The following is a 26,903-nucleotide window of genomic DNA, read 5'->3' as shown; positions in this document are numbered from 1 at the left end:
GTCTACTTCTCCTGGTGTCTTGACCAGTATTCCTTCCTTAGTCAAAAGGAAGACTGATTAGGTATAATGCTTATTAATTATTTTATATTGTTTTCCCCAGAATGTTGACTTAACATAAAGCTTGCTTTAGAGAAAAACTGAAAATGCTAGATATGCTCAGCAAATTAAGCAGCTTCTGTAGGGAAAAACAGAGCTAATGTTTCATTTTGACCTGAAGAGTGGTCATCAATATTAATTCTTTAAGACACATCTGACTTGCTGAAAATTTCATTACAGATTTCCATCAACCAGTTTTTTAATTCTGTAATAACAGCTTGTTTTCTTTCTCAACACATACTTGGTACTACCAAAACTGGCATAGACCCTAGTTACTCAGGGTCTAACTTGGGTCCCTAGTTACCCTAGACTACCTTCTGGAGCTACAGTAGTGATTTGATTCAACTGAGTGCTTTGCTAGGCCGTTTGGAGGACATTTTAACAGTCAGCCACATTATCACAGGTGAAGTACAGGTGACAGTTTAATAAGGGCTGGATCGTTGAGCCAGTTATAAAATGGCCTGGCAGCCTCAAATAATCTTTACTGATTTGTATTTTGTTCATGAAAATTTTTGAACTGACTGTTTTCAGCCAGTTATGTTTGGATTTCAACTCTGATTTGAAGTTAGATTTGGGCTTTATTAACAATGCATTGCTACACTTCTGCAGACAGTGTTAATGAGCTACATGCACCAGGCATTTGTGTTGAACAAGATATATCAGTTAATCATTGTTAATTGTTAGCAGCAGGAGGTGCCTTAAAAGCCCATCAAAGCTAATGTGGATTTAAGATTGGATTTGATGCTCTACAGATAAAAGTATTTGTGTCCTGCAAATGCATGGTGACTTCATAACCCCTACTGTTCTGAAAAATTGAGGGCTCCTATGGAGCCTAATCAACTTGCATTTAGTTCTGCAGAGGTTTATATGGGCAGTAATTTTTGATTAAGCACTTTTCTATCTTTTTCCTTAGCTGAAATACAGTTTTTAGAGGGTGGGAAAAAAAGTTTGGTTAAGATGCTCACCATCAAGCACCTATCAGACAGCAACTTCAGGCATGGCAGTTGTGCATGAAAATCTTGAAACTGCTGTCAGAGATATCTCTTTACCACAAGCCATGTGAAAACAGCATCTTGCCAGCTGGATCGACATTTGAATGTATTAAAATGCTGTGGAGTTCCTTTTGGCTGCATTTTAAATATGGACTAAATTTCCACAAAGTTGGGTCCATTTGAGTTCAAATACCCATTCTTAATGGCACAGTGAGTCTCAATTACTGCTGTTACTTCCTGAGAATTAACTGACAACTGTGGAGCTTCAGTCTTCAGCTTGTAATTTGCTTTTTGTAATGTTTTTAATCTGAATTATCTTGATCTTTTTTGTTTCTTGATCAAATCTTTCTTTCTCTCTACATTTTTCTTTCTGCACCTGATTGGAAATTTTAGTTCAAACTGCACTAGTTCATCTGCTGAGCCATGGATCAACTACAAAAATTTGAATACACTCTAAATGACTACTTCTTCGGAATATTCACATAGCTTTGAACACCGTGCTCCATCAAAACAAAATTCAGGTGAAATCAATGATGACACTATGAATGATGTTGAATGCTAGATGATAAAAGAAAATGAAGGCTTGGGGATTAATTTCAAGTTCCTGAAATGCTGAGGGATGATTGAGACATTATTAATGTGAATTGGCCAAGATTCATTTTCTGTGGCACCAGAATATATGGAAATGAATTAGTGCACAAATTGAAGTGTTGGTGTAGGCAAGTCCCTATGCCTGCTCCTGCTGGCTAAAGTAGATGAAGCTTTTTCTTCTACTTCAATGTAAGGACTATGAATGACACTAATGCAGCAATGATATTGATTTGAGCATTAACCTCAGATGCTTTTTGGTGGGATATCCTGTCTGACTAATCTGAATTTTTTTTGAAGATGTAACTAAGTATAGAGCAGTATCGTTGATGTAGTTTACATGGACTTCGGTAAGACCTTTTAACATGGTCTCACATCGAAGGCTGGTCCAAACACTTGGAGCTCATGGGATCTAAGAACAGTTGGCAAATTGGATCCAGAGTTGCCTTTTTGTAATATTAGACAGGGTAGTTGCTTTTGTGATTGAAAGCTTGTGACCATTGGTATACTATAGGGATCAGAGCTGGGGCCCTTGCTGTCGCTTGTATATATTAGTGACTTTCATGTAATTGAGGTATGATAACTAAGTTTGAAGATGACCTGAGAAGTGGTGGTGGTGTTGATGGTGAGTCTTGGGTTACAGAACAATCTTGAACAGCTGCTAACTTGGGTGGAGAAGTGATGGATGGAATTTAATCCCAACGAGTGATGTGTGTTGCATTTTGGGAGATCTAAAGGGTTGAAAATACACTGTGAATGGTAGAGCCCTATGGAGTATTCAGGAACGGGGGGCCTTTTTTGTACCAGTCCACGGATCCCTGAAAGTCACAGCATGGGTAGATAAGTAGGTGAAGAAGGTGAATGGAATGCATGGCTTTATTAACCAGAATATTGAATATAAGAGCATGGTGATCATGGTACAGTTTTATAAAAATTTGGTTAGACTACAGCTGTTCTATGCCGTTCAGGCTGTGATTGCACTGGAGATGCTGCAAGATGTTGTCAGGGGTGGAGAGTTTCAATTGTAGGGAAAGACTGGATAGGCTATAGCAAAAAAAACTAACTACTGGAGGAATGCAGCAGGTCTTGCAGCATCTTTGGAGGCAAAAGGATAGTTGACTGTCCTGGTCAAATCACGTAGAAGCCACGGCCAAGAAAGCTCATCAGCGCCTCTACTTTCACAGGAGGTTAAAGAAATTTGGTTTGTCTCCTTTGACTCTCACCAACTTTTACAGTTGCACCATAGAAAGCATCCTATCTGGATGTACCACGGCTTGGTACGGCAACTGCTCTGCCCAGGACTGTAAGAAACTGCAGAGAGTTGTGGACACAGCCCAGAGCATTACAGACACCAGCCTCCCCTCCTTGGACTCTTTACCTCTCGTTGTCTTGGTGAAGCAGCCAGCATAATCAAAGACCCCACCCACCCAGGTCATTCTCTCTTCTCTCCTCTTCCATCGGGTAGAAGATACAGGAGCCTGAAGGCATGTACCACCAGGCTTAAGGACAGCTTCTACCCCACTGTGATAAGACTATTGAACAGTTCCCTTATACAATGAGATGGACTATGACCTCATGATTTACCTTGTTGTGACCTCTCACCTTATTGCACTGCACTCTCTGTAGCTGTGACACTTTTCTCTGTACTGTTATTGTTTTTACTTGTACTACATCAATGGACTCTGTACTGACTCAATGTAACTGCACTGTGTAATGAATTGACCTGTACAATTGGTTTGTAAGACAAGCTTTTCACTGTACCTCAGTATCAGTGACAATAATAAACCAATACCAATAATACCAATCAGGACTGGCAGCACGACCCAGAGTCTTTACCTGAAATGTCAACTGTCCCTTTGCCCCTGGTGCTGCTAGACCCACTGAGTTCCTCCAGTAGCTTTGTATTTTGCTCCAGATTTCAGCATCTACAGTCTCTTGAATCTTTGGATAATCTGCCTTTTTTCCTTTGAGAGGAAGAGGCTGAGGAGAAACCTGAGATGCAATAAATAATGAGATGTAAAAACAATAGGGTTGTTGTAGTGGAGGACTTTAATTTGCCCAGTATTGACTGGTATTTCCTTAGTGCCAGAGGCTTAGACAGGGCAGAATCTGTTAGGTGCATCTGAGGGTTTCTTGAAATAGTATGTAGATAAACCAACCAGGGAAGAGGCCATACTGTAGCTTGTATATGGAAATGAGCCTGGCCATGTGATTGCAGTTTCAATGGGAGAGCATTTTGAGAGCAGTGATCATAACTAAGTTTTCAGGTAGTTATGGATAAGACTGAACCTCAGGGCAAAGTGCTAAATTGGGGAAAATCTATTTACAACAGTCTTGGGCAGGATGTGGGGAGAGGTATTGGGAGTGGCTGTTATTAAGCATGTCCATATCTGATGGAGTTGTTTAAAGGCCAACATCTTCCTGCAAGGAAGAAAGAAGAGTATGGCAAGGATCAGGAACCCTGGAAGACGAGAGGTTGCAAATTTAGTCAAAAAGAGAAAGGAAGTGTATGTAAGGTTTGGGAAGCTGAAATCTGATGGGGCCCTTGAAAGGAAGCAGGAGCGAACTTAAACAGGGACTCAGGAGGGATAAAACAGGCTAAGAAATGTCTTTTGCATGTTGGATTAAAGAAAATCCCAACGCATTTTGTATATGCACTTAAAAACAAGAGGGTAGTCAGGGAAAGGATAGGACAACTCATGGGCAGAGGAAATTGGCAAGGTACTAAATGAATACTTTGTATCAGTATTTGCCAAGGAGAAGTACATGGAGAATGGTGAGATCAGGGAGGGGTATGTTGATATCAAGAAGGTAGTGGTGTTGGGTCTTGAAGAACATTAAGGTGGATAACTCCCCAGATCATTGAAAGAGAAATGAGGAGATTGCAGGAGCCTTGACTGAAACTTTTGTATCCTTCTTAATCAAATGCAAGGTCCCAGAGGATTGGAGAATAGCCACTGTTTTTCCTTCTAAGGAGGCTAGTGGAGACAAACCAGAAAATTATAGGCCAATGGGTCTTCTATCAGTGTTGGGGGAAATTAGTGGAGAAAATTCTTAGGGCTCGGATTTACTTGCATGTGGACAAGCATGTGTTTGTTTTGGAAAGCCAATGTGGTTTTGTGTGGTGGAAGTCATGTCATATAAACCTGATTGATTTTTTTTTTGAGGGCATGAAGGTGATCGTTGAGCAGATGTTGTATGCATGGACTTTCATACAGCTTTCAACAAGATCCCTCATAGCAGATTGACCTCAAAGATTATGGCACATGGGATCGATGATAATTTTATAGATTGGATTTAAAATTGGCTTGGCTGTAGACAGAGGATAGTGGTGGAGGGGTGTTATTCTGACTGGAGGCCTGTGACAGGTGGTGTTTCACAGGGATCAGTGCTGGGATCTCTGTTTGAATGATCTGGGCAAAAATGTGACTGTGCTGAATAGGTTTGCAGACAACACAAAAATTGGTGGAGATGTGGATAGTGCAGAAAGTTGTCAAAGGATGCAGCTAGATATAAATCGGTTAGAAATATGGGTGGAGAAATGGCAGATGGAGTTTAATTCAGACAAATGAGGTGTCCTTTGGGAGGTCAAATTAAGAGTAAAGTATACAGTAAATGGCAGGACACTTGGGACCATTGATGTCCAGAGGGATCTTGGCGTGCAAGTCCATAGCTCTTTAAAAGTGGCAACACAAGCTGATAGGATGGTGAACAAGGTGTAAGGTGTGCCTGTCTGCATTAGTTGGTGTATTGAGTATAAAAGTAGGGAAGTCGTGTTCTAGCTGTATTTTTAAAAAAATATATATCTTTTAGGCCACATTTGGAGTATTGTATGCAGTTCTGGTTGCTGGATTACAGGAAAGATATGGAGGCTTTGGAGAAGGTGCAGAAGAGGTTCACCAGGCTGTTGCTTGGATTAGAGAGTATTAGCTATACGGAGAGTTTGGACAAACTGTGATAGTTTTCCCTGGAACATTGGAGGCTAAGGAGCAAACTGATAGAAGTGTATAAAATTATCAGAAGTATAGATAGGGTAGATGTCCATCTTTATCCCAGGGTGGAAATGTCAAGTCCTAGAGGGAATAGCTTTAAGGTGAGATGGGGAAAGTTTATTTTGTACAACGTGGTCGACAGTGGAGCTAGTTCCCAGGGGAGGTTGTGAAAGCAGATATGATAGCAATATTTAAGAGGCTTTTTAAACAGGCACATGAACAGGTAGGGTATGGAGGGATACATCCCATTAATCAGAATCAGGTTTATTATCATTGACATATGTTGTGAAATTTGCTTTGCAGTACAGTTTAAGACATAAAGACATTAAAAATTACTATAAGTTGCAAAAATAAATAGTGCAAAAGAGGAATAATGAGGTAGTTTGGACCTTATTATTTGGACTGTTTGAAAATCTGATGGTGGAGGGGAAGAAGCTGTTCTTGAAACATTAAAAATTAAATTGAAACATTGAAAAATTAAAGTAATCCCATTTGCAAACAATGGAATTACTTTAATTTGGCTTCGTAGTCAGCTGAAGGTCTGTTCCCTGTGCTGTAGTCTTCTACGAAGGGCATAGAGAAGGTATATAGTAGGAAACTTTTCCCCATAACAAGTTTAAAACCAGAGAAAATGGATTTGAGGTGAGGAGTAGGAGAGTTGGAGCAGACCTGAGGGGGAAGAAAATTATCATTCTGAGACTGGTTCCAATCTGCCTGAGAAGGTGGCGAAGGCAGTTGTTCCCACAACATTTAAGTCTGGATGAACTCAAATACCCAAGGCATAGACTATGGACCAAATGCTGGTAAATAGGATAATTACAGATAGGTATTTGATGGCTGGCATGTCATGGTGGACCAAGAGGCCACTCTGTACTGTGACTCACTGACTTGGTAGCTGCCGCAGCAGCTTGGAATGATCCTGAGGCCAGGAATCTGAAGTGATAGACTGCTGGAGAACTCTGCAAAGCAGGTGGCATCTGTAGATGGGAATGGACAGGAAATGTTTTTGGTCGAGATCCTTCATTTCAAAGTTGAGCTTATTGTCATGTACAAGTACATGAATGCACAGGTGCAATGAAAAACTTATTTGCAGCATCATCACAGGCACAGCATCAGATAAGCAGCATTCACAAGAAAAACAAACAAATAATACACCTTTTACAAAGAACACAATTAGAAAAAAAACAAAGTCCATTTTAGTGCAAAGTGATCGTAGTGTTTCTAAACTAGTGATTAGGGTTTTGCCAGTTGGTTCAAGAACTGAATGGTTGAAGGGACGTGGCTGTTCTTTAACCTGGTGGTGTGGTACTTCAGGCTTCTGTACCTCCTGCCTGATGGTAGCTGTGAGAAGATGGCATGGCCTTTGGGGATCTTTGGATGTTGCCTTTTTGAGGCAGCACCTCCTGTAGATACTACCAATAATGGGGAGGGATGTGCCAGTGATGTATTGGGCAGAGTTCACTAATCGTTGCAGCTTCTTGTGTTCCTGTGCATTTGAATTGTCATATCAGACCATGATGCAACCAGTTTGTTAGCGAGGACTTGGACCTCTAATGTACATAAATGATTTAGACAAAAATGTAGATGTGCTAAATAGTAAGTTTGCAGATGACACAAATTGGAATGCAATCCAGATGAAGGGTCCGGACCTGAAACCTCAACTGCTAGTTTCCTTCCACAGATGCTGCCTGACCCATTAGGTTTCTCCAGTTTTTTTTGCTCCACATTCTGGCATCTGCAGCTTCTTATGTCTTTATCTGAGAGTGATATTGATCTTCAAGAGCAGAGCAGTCCAGGCATTTGAAATCACAGGTGGTCCTAGATATCGTTAAGAACAATGAATACACTTTGGCTTCTTAAATGAAACAGTTTAGGGGAAATGGGGAGTTAAGTCTGGCTTTCTGTGAGTAAATAAGTACCTCAGATATTTTGGGTTGAAAATCATGCTGGAGGTAAATTTTGGGTGTAGATGTCATCTTGGAGTTTTTCCACAAGGGAAAAGGTGTAACTAAACAGCCTATTCAAAGGTCAGGAGTCAATTTCCCATGAGTGCTGAGACATATTGCTCGAGTAGGGGGTGAAGCCAACTTTTTCCCCCAAACTGTACAGTTTTGTTTGGGAGCTCTGCTAAGGAAGTTCAAGGTCTCTGTGTCATTATGACTCGTTTGAAGATGTGTTAAGTTCTATAACATGCTATTTAACACCTTAAAGGCTTTTCATAGTTCTACATGAAAGGCTATGAATTAATGTGTATTTTTAAGGACTGATGAGATTGCTAAGAATGGAGTTAAAGTTGAAAGGGGATTGGAAGTCTCAGTGGTCTGAATACAACCATTGTAGACAAGTCAAGAAAATAAATCATGTTGAACTACGTTGTCAGATATTTAGAATGTGGTCTGTGGAAGTGGTGAGCAAACCTTTTATAAAATTTTCAACAGTGATTGGTTCTAGTTGCAAAAAGACATGAGACATTCAAGAAACAGTGGAAGTACAGAGATTGAGGCTGGTCCATAACGAAAATGCAACGTGAAGATGTCCGACTAGTTAAGCTGGAAAGGACACCTGAGAGGTGTTTTTTTTTAAATAAGGAATATTGTCAATCAAGACTAGTACATCAGGTTAAATCACTGAAAGTTGATTTTTTCTTTCTTTGAAGTGATCAATGCAATGTAAATTGCTAGTTAAGAGCTTGGAGGCAAATCCTGGACTGGTTTTAGAAATAATTGATTACTAGCAAGGGAAATCTTAGGATCTCTTTGAATGTGTACATTAAAATATGCTGTAGAGCCTTCCTTTTCCTCATTTGTGATCCCATAGTTCATGCAAACTGCATTCAGAATGCCTCCAGATTAAAGAGGGTGTGCATTGAATCCAATGGCAGGGTGCCTGCTGTGTAGTGTTCAGTTCTAAATGTTGCTCAAGATGAGCAACTGAGTATTAGTTTTGTGTAGCCTTGTGGATGATGGAGATCCAAGAGACTGCAGAAGCTGGAATCTGGAACCACAAACAGGGCTCGAGGAACTCAGCAGGTTGAGCAGCATCTGTGGAAGGGGAAAGGAATTGTCAATGCTTCAGTCCAAAACCTTGGATCAGGACAGAGTGGAGAAGGAAAATGGCCAGTATAAAGCGGAGAGGAGGAGTGGTGATGGGGGCAGGTAGGTGACAGGTGGACTGACAGATAAAACTCGGTAGGAGAAAGGGGATGGGTAGAGTTGGGATACAGAGGCAGGTTGGTGATATGTGGAAGCAGACAAAAAAAGACAGTCACATTTGGTGGTGGAGAAAAGAGGGAGAGTGAAGGTGGAGACTGCTAGGAGGGTGATGAGAGAACACAAATGATACCAGTGCTGAAATTACTTAAGTAAGGAAGATGATGATGGGAACCATAGGGCAGAGGTGAAGGGTAGATAAGAACGAGGGGGGAGGGATCTGGTGGGTAAAATGTGGGTGATGGTGAAGCTCTGGATCAGGTGAATGACTCAGAACTTGCATTCTCTAGGTGTTTATACAGCTGATGTGATTAAGCCTCAGGTGACTGGTGTCCTCCGTTATTGATGATAGGCAATAACAATGCTGTCAATTCATAAGGAGGTAGTTGTTGGTTTTTTCATCATTGTAATAAGCAATATCAGATTCAAGCGTGACTGGGTGTTACACTGCTCCTGTTTCAGGAGTAAGGCTGGAGAAGGTGTAAATAGAGTTGTTCACAGTCTTAATTATGACCTAGTGATGAAATATCAGCCTTTTTCTGCCATCAACACGTGGTACTATTTTGAACCCTCAATGATTCTGCTGAAATCTAATTCACTTTAATTTCAGTAATTTTGTAGCCTTTACAGTGTAGATATGCCTGTAAGTTTTTTAGTTCGGCCACATTCCAAATACTGGGCACATTTTTTTTAAATGAAAGAAACTTCTTTCTGCAAATGTCTTTCATAGAATGACAAAGTGCAGGAGGAAGTCATTTGGCCTGCTGTGCCTTTGCCAGCTCGTAATACCATGCTCCAGCCTTTTGCTAATAATACTGTGAAATAGTTCTCCAAGTTTTATTATTACTAATTGTAAAGTGAATTGTTGCCACAGTGGATATGATTCAATTCCCATGACTGATCTCTCGCTGAATGCTGGCATGGATTTTCTCTTTAAAACCACTCCTTATTCATTATAATCTGCTTTGTTGTATCATAATAGCATGACACCATGTCTCTGCATTTGGAGTCAGGTATTTTTATGAATTCTGCTACCACATTACATTCACCAAATAAATATTTCATGACTTGCAGGATCTTCAGTTATTCTATTTGATAACATTATCATCATAGACAAATGAGATTTCAACAAAGTGTATATCTTTTTCTATATTGTGCTTTACCTGTAATAAATAATGCACGCAGAACTGGTAGTGCTTCCTGAGAAGTCTTGTTCGTAAAACCATAGAAGTGAGTTGCAATTTCTTGTTAGTGAAAACAAAAAACTGGTTGGTTGTAATTAATGACTTGGAATTACCAAGGTGTCAAAAAGCATTCCAAAAATATCGTGGCTCAATTCTAAAAGAGAACTTTATAATGCTGATATCAGATACTATGATGGCTAGAGTGAATTTCAAAAGTTAAATTGGCAATGGTTCCCACTTGTTTCTTTCTGGTAAGATGGATATTTCATTGACAATTTGTTGCTATTGTATTTAGCTGCTGGTCTGAAGGACTGGATATCATATGGAGTAGTACTGAAACAAGTGAAGGTCCCTGCTTTAAATCCTGATAAGTAGTGAGTTTGTCTATTATAATTGATTTATTGATTGGCCATGCTAGATATTATCTCAGACGCATATTTGTATAAATAATTGGATATAATTGTGTTAAAATGTGAGTCATTTTTTCATTTGGCCAAAGATGTAACACACTAAAAAAAAAATTACATTGTCTACTTATTCCATTTAGTGTACTGTTCTGTGTTGTAAAACTCCCATAATCTGCTAACTGGCATTTCAGAAATCTCAATGGTTTGGGTAAGGACTAAACCCACAATCTTCTGAAGTGAAGGCAAGTTCTGCTAAGTGAACCATGGCTGGTAATATAGAAGTGAAAATATTACGAAACGGTTGGTTGGCAAGTAAGCCTATTTTTGATTTGCTGGTGCATTAATTAACATAACCATTTTTCTTTTAATGTGGTCAATAGGCAGTGTTTCCCACTAGTGCTTTTTTTCTTTTGCTAGCTTGATGCTTGAGTAATACAACCTAACCTTCTTTAGTTCTTCTGAATCCAGCATGCATATTTCTAATTGATGCTGATGTCATGTTACAAGAAAAATAAGCTAAATATTAATGAGGAAACTCATTTGATACCTCTTGCCCAGTCTGTGTAGAAAAATGCAACCAACAAACTGTGGATCAGGTCTAACATTATTACCATCATCCATCTATCAGGAAGACTGTTCCTATTCTTTGTATGAAGTTTGTCATTGTACCTGTCAGGCAGTGGGAAACATTTAAAGAAATGTATAATTTGAAAAGCTAATATTCTTTCAAGGCACAAGAATCCAACAGGGGAAGTGATTCATCTGTGACTGATAAGAGAAATTTAAAATGTTACATCCAAGGAAGTGTTTTATAGAGTGGTCAGAAATAGCAATCAGCATGAGGATTGGGAGCATTTGAGAGCTAATAAATCCCAAGGATCTGATGATTTGCATCTGAGTTTTGAAATGAGTGGTTTTAGAGATGGTGACTGGTCTGGTTATCATGTTCTGAAGTTCTATGTATTGTGGAATTGTTTATGTGCTTTGGAGCATGGCAAATGTGACCCCACTATTCAAGGAAAGAGAAAATGGTAACTACCAACCTGTTAGTCTAACCTTGATGAAATGCTGCATCTATAAGGATGTAATAACAAAAGATCTTAAAGAATGATAGACTGGGTATAGTTGTCATGGATTTGTGAAAGGAAAATCTTGTTTGACTGATCTACTGGAATTTATTTGAGGATAATGGGGGAGGGAATGGATTTTGGAGGCATTTAGAAAAAGTCCCATGTAGGAAATTGATCAAGGTAAGAGCACATGAAATAAGAATACTGACATTGAGAATTGGTTATTAGACAGAAAGCAAAGAGCAGGAATAAATGAATTATCTCTGGGTTGGTAGGCTGTGACTTGTGCATATTGCAGGGATTGGTGGATGGTTTCCTGTTCACAATCTAAACAAAATACTGGAAACACTCAGCAAATAAGGCAGCATCTATGAAAAGAGAAACAGTTAACATTTTGGGTTGAAAACCCCAAAGAAGCATTTTCTGTTTTTATTTCAGATTTCCAGCACCCACAATTTTTTTTCTTTTTTGTTGCTCTTTATTGAATGTAACTTTTTAATCCACAAGGACCATGTCTGCTTGATTGCCTTCATCAACCTTGTGTGTTACCTCATCAAAATATTCAGTCAGATTAGTTGGGCACAATTTGCCTCTCTTGAATCTGTGCTGATTTATCTATTAGCTCAAACTTAGTGCCTACTAATTTTTCTCTCCCCTGATTATGGTTTCTTAAAGTTTCCCCTCTTTGAATGTTAACCTGACTAATGAGTGGTTGTCTGGTTTGAGCTTGCACCCTATTTTGAACTAAAGGTTTGGAAGTTCATTGCAAACCCTCCTTTAACCTTGCTATCCTCAGCAATTAAGACTGCAACCTTTAGACTGGGTGACTTTAAGTATAGCCAGCCTTTTTTTTTTTTTGCTACCTCCTTACCAATGTTTCATTATCTGTTACTTGAGATTTTAATGTTATATGCATCAAAGTGAATGACTTTACATTAATTCTCCATTTGAGGATTGTGAAGATAAAGACCTGAGACAATGTCCTCTAGCCATGTGCTTCTACCCTATGCATTGAGTGTCTTTTTTGGTTCCTAATACTTCGTGGACTAGAAACCTTCTGGTTGAAGTAACTCCCCTGAATACATTTCAGAAATTCCTCTCCTTTGCTCTTTTATTAATATTATCCCAATCAGTCTAAGGGTAAATGTGGTCTCCCAATATTAATTTCTCTGTATATTTGCTCATCTGTCTCCCTCTTGCTTTTTGGTAGCCTGGTGATTATAGGCAGGAGTGTCACAGCACTTTTTTGTTTCTTATCTCCCAATAATAAGCTTCTGTCCTTGACCCCTTAAGGACATATTCTCCCTCTGGTGCAACAATATCTTCTTTATCAGTACTATTGTCCTGCCTACTTTTCCTTCCCAGTATTTTCTGAATACCTTTTTATCTAGGAGTATTAACAGCTGAGTCTTCCTTTTTTGTTTGAGCCATTTTATAATCACTACATTATATTCCTGCATGTCTATTGATGTCTGAAGCTCACCAACCCTAGTTATTACTTTCTGCATTTATAGACATGCTTTCTAAATTGGTCTTTTTATTTAGCATTGATGTCTTTCTTCATCTTATTCTACTTTATCTCTAACTTGATAATCTAACCATGGGCAAGATAGAATTGTTTCTCCCCATTTTATATTGAGTACTTTCATTATATCTACCCTTGACCATCTTTGCTTGATGAATATGTACACTTCAATCTCTCAACACAACTAAAGAAGCTCATCCCTGATACTGTCCTGCTAAGACCTCTTCTGCACTGTCTTCCTAGTTATTGATAATCTTGGGACAATAATATTGAGATGGAAGTTGGTAATTCAGCCCACTGAGTTTATGCTGGCTCTCGGAGCATTCCCATCTACCCCATTTCCCCCGTTGATTTCCAGTAACCTGTTCTCTCCCATGTGTCCATCAACCCCCAATTCTCCTGCCACCCACTTGAACTAAAGATGATTTATAGTATTCAGTTAGCCTACCAGTATATCTTTGGGAGGAAACCAGAGCACCCAGAGAATCCCTTTGCAGTTACAGGGAGATGTGCAAACACCACACAGACAGCATCTGAGGTTAAAGTTGAACCTAAGCTGCTGGAGATGTGGGAGAACAGAATACCTCCCATACATGTACCTAGCACACCATATCCAGCTTGGGACAAATCAGAGCTGCATTTGTTTAAAATTACTTCTCCCTGTATAGATACTGTCTGACCTGAGTATTTCCAGTATTTTCTGCATTTATTTCAGATTTCCATCACCTGCAATTTGTCTTCAAATGCAAAAGCAAGGAAGTGATTCTTTGTTCCTATTTAGAAAGCTAAATATTCTGTATTTTTCATTAAAAGCCTTATTAATTGGCTTGTAATCTTCAAAGATTTGTCATGTGCATCTTAAAGTGCCCTTTTTACATATTTTCATTTTCCTGAGTATTGCTGGCATGGCCAACCTTCATTGCACATCCCACATTATCCTTGAAGATGGTGCCTCCTACTCTAACCACTGCTGTCCTTCCAGTAAAGATGCATCTACATTGCTATTGACAGAGTTTAGGATTTGGACTGTAAAGGAGGATGACTTGGAAATGTGTCACTTGTGCAGCTTGGAGGGGAACCTGTCTTTGCAGTAGAGGTCTTGAGTCTGGGAAGTGCTGTCGGTGGGAATAATTGCACTGGTGAAGTGAATAAATATTTAGGGTGTTTGAGGTTCTAATCAAGCAGACTATATTATCCTGGGCATTTTTGAAATTGTTGAGACTAGATGATGCTACATTTAAGAACGTGAAAATAAGAGCAAGAGAAGACTGATCTATGCTGGCTTCAACTCCTGTGCCAGTTCCCCATTACTCTCAATCACTCAAATATTTATCTATCTCCACCTTAATGATCTGCCTCCACTACCCTCTTGAGCAGAAAGTTCCAGAGATGCTCTACCCTCGGGAAATTTCCCCGCACCTCTGTTTTAAATAATCATCCCCTTATTTTGTAGCTATGTCCCTTTTTGTTCATGACTCCCCAAGTGAAAACATCTCTCTACCCTTTGAGCCCCCTTAGGATCTTGTGTTTGAATAAGGTCACCCCTCATTCATCTAAACTCTAAGGAACATAGACCAAATCTGTTTAGACACCCTTGATAGGATAACGTGCTCATCCTAGGAATTAGCCTGATAAATCCCCTTTGGGCTACCTCCAATGTTGTCTACGTACTATTTTTGGGTAAGGAAACCAAAACTGCACAGTATTGCAAGTATGGCCTTACCAACACCCTGTACAACTGTAACGAAACCTTCCTATTCAACCCCTTTTGCAATAAAGACTAAGACACCTGTTGGACTTGTCTGCTAATTTAAATTTATAATTGATGCACTGGAGCACCTTGATCTCTTTGACTTTGACTCATTTGCAGTCTCTATTTAGATGATGATCTACCTTTTGATTTCTCTTAAGGTGCATGACCTCTCAGTTCCCTGCATTAAACTCCATATGCCAGGTTTTCACCTGATCACTCAATCTATCTATAGCCAGTTGCAGAATATCAATATCCTAATTCCAACGTGCTCTTCCACCTATTTTTGTATCATCAGTAAACTTGGAGGCTTTGCATTTTGTTCCCTTCTCTAGATCATTAATGCAAATAGTAAACAATTGGGGCCTACGAACTAATCCCTGGGATACTTCTCCAATTGCATCCCTCCAACCTGAAAAGGGCTTGTTTATTTCATTTTTGTTTTATCTGCAAGTTATTAGCCAGCTTCAATCCATGCTAACACATCTCCCTCAATGTCAGCAAAACAAAAATAACTGGTCATTGACTTCAGGAAGGGGGGTGGGTGGAGGTGGTGGTGCACATGCTCCTGTTGACATCAACAGGCTCAAGAGGGTTGAGATTTTCAAGTTCCTAGAAGTGAACATCATCAATAGCCGGTCCTTGTCCAACCACATAGATGCCACGGCCAAGAAAGCTCACCAGTGCCTTTACTTCCTCAGGAGGCTAAAGAACTTTGGTGTCCCATTTGACTCTCTCCAAATTTTATCGATGTACCATAGAAAGCTTCTGGCAACTGCTCTGCCTATGACCGCAAGAAACTGCAGAGAGTTGTGGTCACAGCTCAGCATGTCACAGAAACCAGCCTCCCCTCCACAGACCCTGTCTACACTTCTCGCTGCCATGGTAAGGCAGCCAACATAATCAAAGACCCCACCCAACCTCTACATTCTGTCTTCTCTCCCTCCCATCAAACAAAATACAAAAGCCTGAAAGCACGTACCATGAGGCTCTGACAGCTTCTAACCTGTTGATATAAGACTATTGAACAGTCCCCTAGTAGATTAAGATGGACTCTACCTCATCTATCTCGTTATGGCCTTGCACCTTACTGTCTGCCTGCACTTTCTCTTTAATAGTAACACTTTATTCTACATTCTGTTATTGTTTGCCCCTGTATTACCTTGATGCACTGGTATAATGACATGTAAAACAAAGTTTTTCATTGTACTTTGGTATGTGACAATAATAAACCAATTTATTTCCTCCATTTCCTTGGGTTCTTAATTTATACACCAGCCTCTTGTGTGGCACCTTGTCTAATGCCTTTTTAGAAGTCTAAATGCACTACATCTGCAGGTTCCTCTATCAACTCATCCTGTCGTGTCCACCGAGAATTTGAGCAAATTTGTCATAAATGACTTGCCTTTCATAAATCCATGTTGATTAGGTTTGATTTATATTCGGCTTTCCTAAATGATTTTATTTTCTCATTGCGGGCAGGATGCTCAAGTAATCAATGGATATTTAAACCAACTGGTCTCTCGTTGCCCACCCTTTTTTTTGAACAAAGGAACATGTGTCTCTGGGTTTCTGCCGTGTGCTCCAATTTCCCTCCACATTCTAAAGACCTACAGGTTGGAGGCTGTGGGCATGCTGTGTTGATGCCGGAAGAGTGGTGACACTTGCAGGCTGCCCCAGCACATTCTCAGTGACGCAAAAAGACACATTTCACTGTGTTTCAATGTACATGTGCCTGAAATATCTTGTCTTGTCTTAAGGGAGTTGTGTTGGCTATTTTTCAATCTCCTGGTGCCCTCCTGGAATTCAGCAAGTTTTGAAAAACTTCAATTAATGGGTCCACTATCTCTGCAGTCACTTTCCTCATCTGGCCACCTGGCGATTATTCCATCATGTTCCTGATTTGTGCCTTGTAGAAAGTGGAATGAACTTGGTGTCAAGAGGCAAATCACCTGCTGCAAAATATTGTAAAACTCTGATACTCCAGCATTCTCAGGTTTTTGGTGGTGCCAGACTAGTTAATTTTCCATACCATTGGATATTACACCAACACCTTATCAGATGTCATGCACTAAATTTTCCAGTCAATCATGTGATTTTTAATGGAAACATAGACACAAAAGGCTGTGACTGTTTTCCCTGGAGCAAAGGTGGCTGAGAGGTAACCTTATTGAAATTTATAAAATCCTTGGGTGGGGGTGGGTATAGATAAGGTGGATGGTTAGTCTTTTTCCCCAGGGTAGGAGAGTTTAAAACTAGAGGGCACAGTTTTAAGGTAAAAAGGGAAAGATTTAAAGGGAACCTGAGAGGCATGTTTTTCACAGAAAGGGTGGTAGGTATATGGAACAAGCTGCCAGAGGAAGTAGTAGAGCTGGGTATAATTATGCATTTAAAAGACATTTGACCAGGTACATGGATAGGAAAGATTTGGAGGTATATTGGCTAAATGCAGGCAAATGGGACTAACTCAGAAGGCACCTTGGTTGGCATAGACATCTTGAGCCTCAGGGTCAGTGTCTGAGTGCTGTATAACACTATGATTCTATAAAAGCCAGTGAGTTTAAAGGAAGCTTTTGGCCCTGTGAGCCAAATACTGAACCATCAGGATTCCCAAACAAGGGGATAGTGGATTTTTGGAGTTTTACTACACTGAACCTCTGCTTTTGTAGCCCTGTTCTCGCATCATAGCAAATTAAACATATTGTTAAATGACACTAAATAACATTGCAATTCCCTTTAGTTTCTCCCAAAGTACAAAATATTCCATTAATCTGTGTGCTTTGCATATACAAGGGAAATGGGGATATGACCTTCTAATGTTTACTACTTTTGTGCTTTTACCATATTGCTGAATTTTGTATGATTCACTAATTTCAAAATTGAACTCCTTGCATCTAAATTTACATCATTTGCACACAAGGAAAGCAACAGTCCTAATACTGTCCTTTGGTTAATGGGGGGGGTAGGGTTGGTGATATCGAGACAGTTGGGGAAGAGGGTGGAGAGTGGTGATAACAGCAGCCCCAGTTGTCCACACTGCATAGTGCTGTGATCAAGCAAATTTCCTTTTGCTGCTATGCTTTGAACTTTCTACTAGCAAACTGCAAATACATGTCCATCTAATAGCATATGCTTCTATTTTCTGAATAAAACTTTTGAGATACTTCAAATGCATTTCCCGTCAGTTTCAATGACTTCTATAATACTTTAATGGTGGCAAGACAACAACCTTTCCATCAGTGTCAGCAAAATGGAAGAGCTCATGCCTGTCTGTATCAGTGGTGCTGTGGTGAAGATAGTTGAGAGTTTCAAGTTCAAATATCACTAACAATTTGTCCTGGTCCAGCCACGTGGACACTACAGCTACAAAAGCACACTGCCCCCTCTCCTTCCTCAGAAGGCTAAGGAAATTCTGCATGTCTTCAATGACTCTTACCAATTTTTATTGATGCACTATAGAAAGCATCCTATCTGGATGTGTCACAGCTTAGTATGGCAGCTGCTCTGCCCAAGCCCACAAGAAATTGCAGGGTGTTGTGAATGCAATCCAGGCCATCACGCAAAACAACCTTCCCTCCATTGTTTCCATCTACACTTCCCGTTGCATAAGACCCCTCCCACCCCAGTCATTCTCTCTTCTCCCCACTCCTGGGTGCAAGATACAAAAGACTTGAGCACGAACTCTGCCACCATTCTAATGAAGATTGCAATTGGAGCTTCTGCTGTCTCCCTCCTAATTTCTCTGGCCAATCTAGGATGTACCCCGTCTGAACCAGAAGCTCTCACGTGCCCGGTGTCTGGCTCCTGTTCCTTCCTCACATAGGTTAGGAAAGATTTCTATTTTTCAAAGATGCTAAAGAAAATTATGATTTGCTTTCAATGAACATTCTTCCTCATCTTATTCCCTGTTTTCAGTAACTTCCATCCCTATCTGATATACATAAAGTTGTTGTTAATTTCCCTTCAGTGAGGAAGATCCAAATTAGATAGCCATGGATTATAAAGTCCTTCTTCTTCGAGTGGATGGAGGTGAAAGGATTCACTACTCTGCATCAATGTAACCTATCAAAGCAACATTGAGAATTTTTTATATTTTGCTTTGGGTGATGTACAAAATTTTACCTTGGGTGGAGTGCAATGAAGTGCTTTTCATTTTTAAATATCTGATCACTTTCTGTTCAAATACAAACTGTTCCATCTCAGCCAAGAAAATCCTCTAAAATGTCCTCCGTAGCTGGATATGTTGCAGCCACTTGCATTGTGCTGTTAGATGTGCGCATTTGAGAAAATAATGGTAATATCATGGATATTATTGAACTCAAGCCAAGGTTAGTTGTCGTGTACTTGTCTGAAGGCACTAAATTATGTATTTCGAATTCATGTAAGCGACTCAGCAAGAAAAATACTTTCTCCACAACTGTGAGGAAAAATGTGGAGGGGTGAGGGCCGCTAAAAAGAAAAGGCATAGGGAAGGAATTACAAGTTTGGTGGTGTTAAAGCTGTCCTTATTAATTCGAGAGCTGCATAACCTTGGCCTGGAAACGGGTCACTTGCTCCTGTATGGCAAGAAATGATGTGTGGTCTGTGGCAGAATCCTTTAATGTATACAAACTATTCCTAATTGTCTAGACTTGGCATTACAGGGTTGTCCTTGCAAATTGCTTTCAGTGAACATAAATTAATTTAATTAACTGGATAGTATTTCTCCATTACTATAAGGAAATTCTATATACTTCATTGCAAATGGTATGATTGCAGTAGGTTTAGAAAAATGTACAGAATGCTTGTTTTTTTTAAACTTGGGTAAACTTTACAGAAACTATTTTATATGACTGGCACTTTAAATTTCTCTTTTTCTGCGTACTTTTACAATAATGACGCAGAAAAATAAATTGCTGCTAAAGGTCATAATTCTTTGATAGGTCAGTTCAGTGGCGTTTGATATAAGAGTATTTATTGTCTGAATATTTAAACTATCCAAACTTCATAAATCCTTGGTTCCAAATTAAAGTGTGTCCTTTGTAAATGATTTTCTTTGGTTGATATAATCCAATTTTGCTGTGAATGCTCACTTTTATGTTTTTCTTGCTAGCATAGTTTCCTGCAGGAGAATTGTGAAATCTTTGAAAAACTACAAATATATTAAAGACTTCTTTTATCACTTTTTATAATAAGTTTTCAAGTGTATTTTCATTCTGGTTGCATATTAATACTTTGGCACAGCAGTGGTCTCTATTTGACTAAGTTACAGAACGGTGTTCCCATGATCCTTTGTGACCAATATTAAAGCTTACTTGCTGAATAATTGTCAAGTATACTCCACGGAATTTTATTGTTCACCTTCAGTTTTAAAAAAATGACTTGAGGGGTTTCATTAAAAGGTGGCTCGAGGCTTAAGACTGACATCTGACAGTTACTCTGTAAGCCATGAGCAATATGTTTTTGATTTGTTTGGACCTCACTGGGCTCGTATTTCAAAGCGTTGATGAGATTTGTTTTCTGGTGTAAACAGCTTTAATTCCTCTTCCATCCGATTTTCACACTTCTGATTTTCAATTGTAATTAATGCAGTAACACTCTAATTTCTGTAAAGTTTGTTTCAAATGTATGAAGATAAATGTAATCTTAAGTTTATCAAAACCTTATCAGCCTGGCTTTGGCTTGAGCAACCAGAAATTTAACTCAGACTTTCTCCTTGTAAAAATGCGGCAATTTTAGAACAAATGTGCATGGAACTTAATAGTGAAAGTCTGTCTTTAACGTAAAACAAACAGAAAATGCTAGAAGTACTTCTTTAAATTTCAGATTTTGAGTTTCAGTAGTATTTTCTTTTTGATATGTTTAATATATGAGCTTCTAAAGGAATAATGTAGGTTTGTAAATATTAGAAATTTTAACCTTTGACTACAGATAAAGCTGCTTTGATTTGTGTGTTTTTTGTCAAAGGCCACATTTGGATTAAAATTGCTGAATAAATTTTCAGATAGCCAGCCATGTGTCATTGTATGTTATCTCAAATTGATTATTTCTGCTTATGAAGTAAACTTTTTGGTCATACATTTGTAATACAAACCAATTAATGTTATTTCTGTAAGTAGGACAAAGCATTTTTTTTTAAATTTGCGATGTAAGGTTTGTGATGTCAGTCATTTTCCAAATTGCAGGGACTAAGTTATATTCGTTAAAATAAAATTGCAATTTTCATATAACTGATAAGGACACATTTGGAAATGCAAATAAGTTTTGTCGATCGGTATGCATTTTATAAATTTTCTTTTCAATATTTCCCTTCAAATTTTAGATTTCTTGTATGTTATAAGTAGGCTTTTTTTTACATCAAATTTGGGGTAAATCTTTTTTTCATTAAATTGTGCAGGTGTGCATTTTCATTAGCACTTGGTTATCTTTATTTAAAAGAAAAGTGCATCTGTATGTATGCTTTTGTTATCCTTAAGGTGGGAATCTATGCTTATGTGTCTCAACATTTGAAAATCAAAAGTACTTCATCTTTATCACCTCTTTGCAGAGCATGTCTTATTTTTTTTCAGTAAGATAAGAAACTTTTGTCCAAAGCAGACAGGGAAAATTGATTGTGACTCTCTTCCATCACGTTTTAATGATGGCAGTCTCTTCATTCTTATTTCAATGGCAACACAATTTGCAGGGCGGTATCTCAGACATCTTTTCTACTGGCAGAGGGCAATGTGTGTTTTTCTTCTCCCTCCCCTCTGTCACACTAAGAAATGCTTTTTATGAAAATGATGCATCCTAGCTCCTGTGGCTGTTTTAAGGAAAAGATTTTTTTTTGACCCACCAGCTATTTGGTTGGTGCTCAGTTATATAGATTTGTTACCAAGTCACTAGAGAATTTGATGTTGTCCACAATGCCTGTCACCGTGTTGTGGTGTTTTATGTAGATGTAGAATAAAATGTGCATTTTTTTTCTACAGTCTTACCAATTACTTTTATAGCTTTGAAGATTTTGTAAAAGCAAAAGTTCAATGAAGTTTAGTTTGCTTCCTTCTTCTAAAATCGTATCAACTGGGTATAATGGGGAAAATATCTGAGCTGGTAATGTAGTAAGTAAAATACTTAGGTTTAAGCGCTGATGTATTTGCTTTGTGATCGGATGGCAATGAAGCAAGGAGAAATCTTTTGTGTGAATGAACTACTTATGTGAAAATGCATCCATAATGTAATCACTGGGACCGGAAGGGGCCATACTGTGTCTGAAAGGAGACAATGGAATCTGGCCATATCTACATTGCTGAAATCGAGTTCATCAGCAATTCAGCCCTTTGACTGTGGTTGTCATGCAAACTTCCTACTTTGATCAGTAGAGGGTGGAGGGAGGGACTTGCAAAGGCCTGTAGATGTATCTCTGCTGTTTACCCTGCACTTGGCTTCAATTGAAACTCTTCCGGAGATAGCAACGGGGCACATTTTGCACCTTGACCTGTCTAGACAGTTAAAACTTTTTGTCCAGTTACCAAGGGAAAGGACTATTTTGACCTCTGATGCTCTCTTTGTAGCGATTCATTCTAGGAGTATAGGTGTTGTCTGGGGTTTTTCTTGAATTTGGTGAAGGGGGGAGGAGATGAGAGACAATCCAGCAGCTTTAACTCCAGGAAATGAAAACTGAGACTATAGACTCGAGTGATGTTAACTTCGTAGGCCTTGCTTTCCCTCTGAATCCTGAGGAAGGATTAAGCAGCTGCTGAACAACGTCTGGACTAACCAGTCATGTGAGCAAACTGGATATAGTCCACTAAATTAATTTGCTAAAGTGAGGTGCTTTCTTTCCGTCTGTTTTTGTCAAATTTGTTGTTTTTGAAAGAGCAAAGGTTGTTTATTTAATGAACAGAAATCACAAACAACATTACATTGTCAATTTAAGACTTCTTAAATTAGTTTAATTTTAAAGAATGTATAATGTAATGTTCACATTGCTGCTTTCCTGCAGATTCCATATGCAAGATCTGAGACCCATCTACTTGAACTTTTTGAAAATATTTGTTCGAACATGGATGATTATGCACTATATGTGGATCCTGACACCCAGAAGAGGAGTTACATGAGATTTGCTCCAAGAGATTCTGAGAAAATGGGTTCAGTAGATTTCAAGAATTTCAAATTTGATCCTGAAAATTCAAAATCACTGAAGTTTGTGGTAAGGTTTTTTTAATGTGTGTTCAGATGACTATTACAGCAGAGGGCACTAGAACTTCAGATTGTGAAATTGTTATTAAAAATTATGCAACTAGGGTTTTGGAAATCATCAAAATTAAGTAAAAAATTTTCATTTTAATAGAATGGTAATTAGCTGGCCATCACTTCTTTGTAGTTTCATGTTTTGGTTCTTTTATTGTGGAAGTGCTCAAATGGTTTTGCCAAGCTGGTGAGAAAGAGGAAGCAGAAAATGGCAGCAGGCAACAAAGAAGCACCTAGAGTTATGCATGCCTAGCAATGAGGAAGATTCATTTTGACTGTGTTTTGCACTGTAATGCACTCCAATTTAACTCTGATCTCACAGTGTGAAAATATAGTGGAAGAATATGAAGATGAAATAATTTCCCTGTTCACCCATGAGGCAGACCATGTGGCTGACAAGCTATGCAGTGAAAAATCAGGTATTGTGTCTGATTTAATGTATAGTTTCTTCCATTTCATGTTACCATGCATTTTGATGTTCTGTGGGGGTGGGGTGAAATATCTCTTCAATCCAAAGAAAGTGACTTGGGTTGTTACTAGCAAATGCAAGTTTTTTTTTCTCTGTTAAGGTTCCAGTAGGCAAATGAAAGTTTGGCCTAATTACTGTTGTTTGTAGTTGTTCAAATTATTCAACCTTTCTTTTCAGTATGCAGCCTGGAACTTGATGTTCTTTCAGTGCATGTAGTTTGCTTGTATGTGAATATACAGTGTTTAGCTAAGTGTATCCTACTGTTCATGACTGGTTCCCATTAGTATTCAGAAAAGCTGCTTGCTGAAAATCCCCTTAGCTGAAATGAGATTCTTTAGGGAATGAGTGGCTAAAATCTCAATTTTCTTTTGATTAAAGTCCATCTTTAATAACTAATGTTTTTTTTTCCATTGGTAGTGCTGATAATGAAAAGGTGATCTATCATAATATTACAGACTGCAAACCTTTAATTTCAACAATGTTTTACTTGATGTATAATGGTGTCTCTGTGACCTAAAAGCTTGTTTCCTTTTGCTGATTCTTGAAGACATTTCTCCAGTGTCTCGCTGGTGTTAATGTTTTATTTCAAAATTTTGGTGGAACCATCTTAGAGATCCAAGTACCTTTTTAAAAATTGAAGTAATTTGCAGCATTTTAATGTATTTTGCAGCATAATTTTAACTGATGATCCACACCAGTACACTACAATAGACAAAAATCCTCAGAAATGATGTGGCTTGAAAGAATTGAACACTCTTGCAAAATTCTTGGATTACTGTTGTATTTTAATCTCAGGATTTCTGGCTCAGTTTTTAAAAATGGGAAGAGGAATTGATGTATATTTTTGAGATAATGTAGTCATAAAATGAGATCCAAACATTATTGAAGATGAAAAATAACTTTTCTTGTAGTTCAGAATATCAAAACTTGAATTTTCATCCTGTTTCTGAGTGTTAGTTTTATATTATCACTAACTTAATGGAAACACTTAAAGAAACCCCGATATATCATATGATATCTTCAGTCCTGGATGTTCAAATCTATAAAAACCTAGTCTGATCCTCTGAGTTGAGTTTGGGTTTATTTCTGAACTTTTCTATGGTAAAGCTTTATTTCGTGCCATTCTACATTTTATCAGCTTGCAAACAGGTATAGCAGAGTACAGTGTGCTTTCCCAGATAGAACTATTGTTTTATGTTATTCGCCTCTTTGAAATAATATAACACCACAGATTTGGGGAAATTAGTGTCATTACAACTTTTAAAAACAAAAGTATGAGTGCCTAACATAGTTCATATAAAAATAAAAGTTGGCCCATTAATTATAAAAATGGAAGGTGTTTGCCAAGCTTCCTAATTTTCAATCATTTTACTTTCTGCAGGAAAAGATGGTAATATTCTAAATCAAATTGAACTGCTTTTGAGAGCCATAGATATTTTGAATTGCCTTTTAATTGCAACTGGATAGAGAGGGTGGTTTACTTCAAAATAATACTTGCATATATAATAAATTATTTCCCTACAGGATATAAAAATGCTAAATTTTGGAATGATTAGAACATGCCTAGAAGAGTTTTTGCCATGGTGCAGCTATTTATATAAATTGTTTCCTCAATTACTAAGTTTATTTTGATAAAGATTCTCCAGGCTTCAGATGTTCATACAATGGAAAAGGTAACTTTAGACATGTATTCACCTTCAGTATAACAAAAAAAATAGTATTTTTTTATCCTACAGAGGTGTTCCAAAAGTGCAGAATATAATCACATCTTTCTTTTGGGAGAAGCTGGCTTGTAATCCATTTTGCTGACATTTTCCAATAGTGAAGAATGTTTTGTTTTGATTTAAATTGTATTTTGTTTTGGCAGTCTTTTAAACATAGATTTTGTTTTCAAATGAATTTGCACTGAGAGTAGATATTAAAGATATTACTAGCTTTTAAAATATTCATACAGTTTGAACTATTCTTTAATAAAATGTGTATTTATTTTTCCCTCCCACCTCGCCCACAAGAATTTTGTGATCCATCTATACAAACTCTGCACCCTGAACTGTAAGAATTGGTGTGTTTCAAACTGGAATGGGAGAGCTCTCAATGTCTACATCAACAGCTGGCAAATTTACACTGGACCAGGATTGCTGCTCTGAATTTAATCTTTGCTCATATCTTCTCTCCAAGAACCACTCAACCACAGATTTGGATATTTTCATTATGGCTATATCTTTTGATAATTCCTGATTTATTAAAATGTATTTGGATTATCCACAATTTATTAAAGATGTTTTATAAGTCACTTATATTAATGCTCATTTTCAGGAAGATTTTTAGCTTAATACTGGAAGCAAAATAAAATGCTCCTTTCTTTTATGTTCAAATGTGTGTTCTGATTCTTTCTAAGATTTATTGTCAATTGTACGTTTCAATACCTGCAAATAAAATTTTTATTCAAAATTTGTTGATTTCTTTTCATTTTCACTAATTCTTGCAATTAACTTTGACTCAGTCGACTCCTCTATTTTCGTTCTTAAAATCTGGACTGCTGTTCTTTTCCCTACTGCAACTTGTTTGATTGCCCTCTTGAAAATTTTAGGATTCCATAAATATGGTTATCACACAGAGTAGAAGTTGCTTTTTTTATCTGTACATAACATTCGAAAGTCCATTTCTATGAATAATAATATTCCATTGAGGATTTATACCACGTTTATTTAGAATTTGTACCTGTTTATCTGTGTAAGCTATTTTCTCATATCAAACTGAGCCTGATGAAAATTGTCCTCTTCCTCCGCACCACTCCGCCCCACCAAAAAAAAGTTTGCATAATGGTTACAATAGACTTTGCAGAAAATCAGTTTATACAGGCAACTTGCTTGGTAAGGGCATTTTAATGCTGTTTGTGCCACCTTGACGTTCTTATATAAATAATAGTCCACACCCTTTCAAATTCTGGTCTGTAAACATTTTAAAGAATGATTAATTGATGTAATAACTGTAAGGATGAAACATCATGTTATTTAGTAGCTAACTCTCCCTCCAACAGGTTGTTTTATCAATTATGCCCAATTCTTTAGTGGCAGTGCTTGCTGCGCTTTCTAAATATACTGCCCAGTTGATTACAATAAAAGGACAATGTGCGAGTGCCGCCAAATGTTGTTTAATGCTTCAATCGATGACTTTTTAAGCAACGCTACAAGTAAACTTCATTGTCGTTTAGTGAAACCGAAGATTCCTTAACCTGGAGCCATTGCCATTGGCTCAATAATTGTTTCTTTATGATGCTGAAATTGACACATAATCTGTGGTCATGAGGTCACAGTCCTAGAGAATGACCAGTATAAAAAGGAACTTTCGAATTTTGAAACCACCGGAGGAAAATCTGAAACAGTCTGATTAGCTCGTTGCAGCTGCCG

The 26,903-nt window shown here is 38.1% G+C and overlaps 1 protein-coding gene across 1 annotated transcript in view; it reads left to right on the top strand.

The window, feature by feature from the left end:
• Positions 1 to 25,944, top strand: part of cnpy1 (canopy FGF signaling regulator 1) — a 52,883-nt gene extending 26,939 nt beyond the window's left edge. Inside the window, exons 3-5 of the mRNA XM_052016224.1 lie at positions 22,777 to 22,983; positions 23,347 to 23,443; positions 25,506 to 25,944. Coding sequence (XP_051872184.1) covers positions 22,777 to 22,983; positions 23,347 to 23,443; positions 25,506 to 25,549 — 348 coding nt within the window. The 3' untranslated portion in view covers positions 25,550 to 25,944. The remainder of the gene's footprint in view (positions 1 to 22,776; positions 22,984 to 23,346; positions 23,444 to 25,505) is intronic.
• Positions 25,945 to 26,903: the final 959 nt, after the last annotated feature.

The sequence above is a fragment of the Pristis pectinata genome, chromosome 5 (genome assembly GCF_009764475.1).
Source record: "Pristis pectinata isolate sPriPec2 chromosome 5, sPriPec2.1.pri, whole genome shotgun sequence".
Classification (NCBI taxonomy): Eukaryota; Metazoa; Chordata; class Chondrichthyes; order Rhinopristiformes; family Pristidae; genus Pristis; species Pristis pectinata.
The sequence above is the reverse complement of the archived record's forward strand: the minus strand, read 5'-3'. Positions and strand labels throughout refer to the sequence as shown.